At 37.7% G+C, this 3,914-nt stretch overlaps 1 protein-coding gene across 1 annotated transcript; it reads right to left on the reverse strand.

Moving 5' to 3' along the window:
• Positions 1-2,506: 2,506 nt before the first annotated feature.
• LOC145077215 (uncharacterized) lies at positions 2,507-3,674 on the reverse strand. The gene is made up of 2 exons (XM_079022973.1): positions 3,538-3,674; positions 2,507-3,387 (listed from the first exon to the last, which is right to left on the reverse strand). The coding sequence occupies exons 1-2, from the start codon at positions 3,592-3,594 to the stop codon at positions 2,770-2,772; spliced, it is 675 nt and encodes a 224-aa protein (XP_078879099.1). The 5' UTR covers positions 3,595-3,674; the 3' UTR covers positions 2,507-2,769.
• Positions 3,675-3,914: the final 240 nt, after the last annotated feature.

The raw sequence follows: 3,914 nt of genomic DNA on the forward strand, positions 1-3,914 counted from the left end.
CTCAGTTGACTTTCACCTAGATTTTAACTAAGGTTTGACCTAGGGGTATTTTAGGTATTTTGATATGTATGCTAAGTTTTTGTCACTGAATTTATTAAGGTGATTGGTATAGTTGATCTCGAAGCAGCATGCTATTCAGTTTAATCATATGTTTGTGATGTGGGTTTTCTCACTGTATCCATGGGTCGAAGGCACCAATGTCGGCCCATTATTGTGTTATTTAGACCAAGGTTATAGAACTCGTTATTCGGTACCTGTTCGCCCGACTACCAAGTAGTGAGTACTCGGGGAGTACTCGGATTTGGTAATTCATGGAGAAATATTTTTAGGGAAATTATATATGTCAAAATTATAAGATAAAATCATAAGTTGATTCACATATATAACAAAATTAGATACATGTAAATACACAAAAACTGAAAAACACATAATAGTCTCACTTCGTGAATAATTACTGAAAATTTAAGATATATAAGTAGTAATAATCACATGTGTGTGTTAAATAATAAATCATTAAGTATATTATACATATTAGTCACCGAGTTGACCGAGTTTTACAACATTGCTCAGTTCAGTAAGAGGCCGATCGGGGAGTACTCGGGATTTTGTAACTCGCCTCGGTAAGGGGGCGAGTAGCGAGTACTCGGAGGAGTAATCGGCCAACTCAACGAGTTTTACAACACTGATTTAGACTGATAATTGTTGTGTGGTTTACATGAGTTTGTATGATGGGTCGAAATAGACCCCAGGGCAAGGCCCATTATCGTATGTTTGGGTTGGAACAGACCTTAGGGCAGGGCCCATTATTGTATGATCGGGTTGAAAAATACCCAGGGTGAGGCCCCATGGCGGGGCCCATATGTGTTGATCGGGTTGAAATGCACCCCATGACGGGGCCCATATATGTATATCGAGTTGATTAAACCCAATTGTATGTTTTGGTATGTGGTACTTTTGGGAACTCACTAAGCTATGTGCTTACAGTTTATGTTTATGGTTTCAGGTACTTCCGGTTCGAAAGGGAAGGTCCCGACGTGTCCACTCATGATTTCTGCATTTGAAGTAATTATACCTTGATGTTTTGAATATTATGACTTGGTATTGATTTTGAACAATTAATGAATAATTTGATAAACGTTAAATGAAAACCTTTATTTCTATTTTCGGGACGTTACACTGGGAGGAAGTGTGGTTGCGTGAGCTGACACTTATGGACCAGTTTCCTAGGTTGCGTGCATTGGAAGTGGAGAAAGAGTGTTTGATTATTGGTAGATGGCGAGAGAGTGGTTGGTGTTGGAATTGGAATAAGGAAATTTGAGGTGGTGCCACTACTGAGCAACTCTCAACTTTAACTGATCTTCTTTGTCATGTAGAACTATGTGTTGGTAGTAACAAATGGGAGTGAGAGTTGGAGCCTAATGGAGTGTTCCTATATTGATGATGTAACCTTAAACTCGACCGTTGTTGGTACTAGATGGTGTAAGTTGGTCCTGATAAAGGTTAATGTTTTACTTTGGCATATTTTTCATGATAAAATCCCCATTAGTGTGAATTTGGAAAATAGAAACATTGATTTGCCTTCCGTTTTATGCCTTACTTGTGGGGTACGTGGGAAGATGTTAATCCTTTTTTCTGATGTGTGATGTGGTTGCTCAAAGTTGGATGAAGATTGTGAAGTGGTTAGATATGTCATTTCCTCATTTCTCATGTGTTGCGGATCTTTTAGCTTGGATAGATTCAGCTAATATGGTAGCTCTAAGGACAAGAATTATCAAGTTCATTGTGCTTACCACAATATGGATGCTTTGGCGGTATAGAAATAATGTCGTATTCCGGTCTAATGCTAGAATATAATTCATTTGATTGGTTTTCGAATAGGAATCACTCAATTAGCATAACTTGGACTTTCTGGTTACAAAACCATTTTTTTATAATTCTTTGTAAAAAAAATTATTCCTTTAGCCTCTTGCTAGTAACGTGTTTATAAAATTCAGTTGTTCTAAAAAAAAAGATCCAAGCATTTATACTCTTATCTCGAGAGAAAAGAAACCTTGTATTTGCACTGCCCCTCTTACATATCCACAAGCTATCCTCCATATATTCATGCACTGCCCCTCTTACATATCCACAAGCTATCCTCCATATATTCAAAATTGGACGATGGACGCACCAAAAAACCAAAGGCCACTGCTACCTCCTGATGGTCAACTGAATGACGAAAACGACACAAGTTACCATATAATTCTACATAATTACGATATACCATCAAACGTAAAGAGAAATTACATATCCTCATACCTTTCATGTTTATACAGGTGTATTACGACATAACCGTTTGTTTGTCTTTCCGAACAAACTATGAATACACAAATGCGTGTAACTTATTAATATTGTAAATAATTTTTTTGTTGTGTGAATAGAAAAGGTTTCTGCTTCATCTCGTGGACACAACTTATAGTTGTAATTAAATATTTATCACCAAAAGAATATATTATACAAAAATGACTTTAAAAATAATTATTTTAAATATTAACCCACGAAACAGTGACCCATACGATGAATCATGATATACAAAACTTCTTAATCAAAATTTCATTAAAACTAAGTTCTAAAATAGCGCAAATTCCATAATCGACAGTAAGTACAAATTGATAATCTTTCTGGTGATCTAATTAACACCCAGAAGTCGATTATGTATGAGCTGGCTATATATGGCTATATACATTTACGGATGAACAGCTTCAACAAGGCAACAAGAATGTAGAAACTTCAAGCCCGAACAACTCTACCACCTGGTGATCTGATCCGAAAAACATGCTCTTCGCCCGTGCATTTATCTACTTTAACCACCCAATGACTTGGCCTTCCGCCCTTGTTGCCGCCGTGGCCACCGTTCTTGCCGCCACCATTGCCTGACTGTCCGGCGATTCTCATCAATAGCAACCCTTCTCCAATCGGTAACAAGTGACTGTTTAATCTGCTCCAAACCCACGAATCCTTCCAAAAAGCGTTATACCCCAAAACAATCGTATTCTTTTCTCTCTCGGTTTGTATCGCTCCCAAAATCCCTTCATGATTCTCTAGATTGCAGTCGATAACCACAAGATCGGCAGATTTGTAGTCATTTGACAAGAGAGTTTGAGCATTTCCTACAACAAACTCTACTTGGTTCGCATCTGAGCTAAGAGCTTGCTTGGAAGAGTGAAGCTCCTCGATTCCCTTCACGATGCAGATCAGCCTGCCACCAGTTTGATGAGATGCAGCAATGAGGCCTTGGGTGGTGGAGCCGGCCGCCTCAGCACATGCAACCACCATGAGTTGAGCGTTATTTCCGGCTGCAATGGCCGATATGAACTCTGCAACATCTGGTTCATTAGCTCTCTTACCCTGAAATTATAAAAAAGAGGAGTTTAGGAGATTATACATTATATCTTTGAACGAAACATTGTTCTTTTGTTATATTTTTAACAATGGCTAAATTGAAATGAAAAAGATTGGTTTAAAAAGTTGATCAAGATTTCTCATAAATTAACCTACCATTTTCATGGTTTTGATGTAAGCTTCAGTGGCGTTTTCAGCTGACCAGTAGTTCATTTTCTTTTCTGTATTGTCTCGTTGAAGCTTTTGGAGAAGAAGAAGGCTATTTGAACTTGAATATGAATGATTATGCTTTGCCCATGTGGGTGGCTATATATAGATGCCAAATTAAATAAACAATATATGAGATTGATACATTTAATTCACAAGTGGGGTTGCTGGCTTGACTCCCTGACTTTCATCCGAAGGTTTATGTATCATAACAGTGTAAACCAGTTGGCCCATTACTCAACAAATTTAAAGGATAATGTGTAGGATCAAGGCTACATATTCCTAAAGCATTATTCTTAAATGTAGAGGTCATAGGTTCAAATCTC

The sequence above is a fragment of the Lactuca serriola genome, chromosome 9 (assembly GCF_051521515.1).
Source record: "Lactuca serriola cultivar US96UC23 chromosome 9, Lser_US96UC23_V15, whole genome shotgun sequence".
Taxonomy (NCBI): domain Eukaryota; kingdom Viridiplantae; phylum Streptophyta; class Magnoliopsida; order Asterales; family Asteraceae; genus Lactuca; species Lactuca serriola.

Bases quoted from the DNA above. Each gene is read 5' to 3' on its own strand.
- LOC145077215 (XM_079022973.1), bottom strand. From the start codon at position 3,594: ATGAACTACTGGTCAGCTGAAAACGCCACTGAAGCTTACATCAAAACC. The intron at 3,388-3,537 runs GTAGGTTAATTT...TTATAATTTCAG, and splicing joins ACATCAAAACCATGAAAATG to GGTAAGAGAGCTAATGAACC.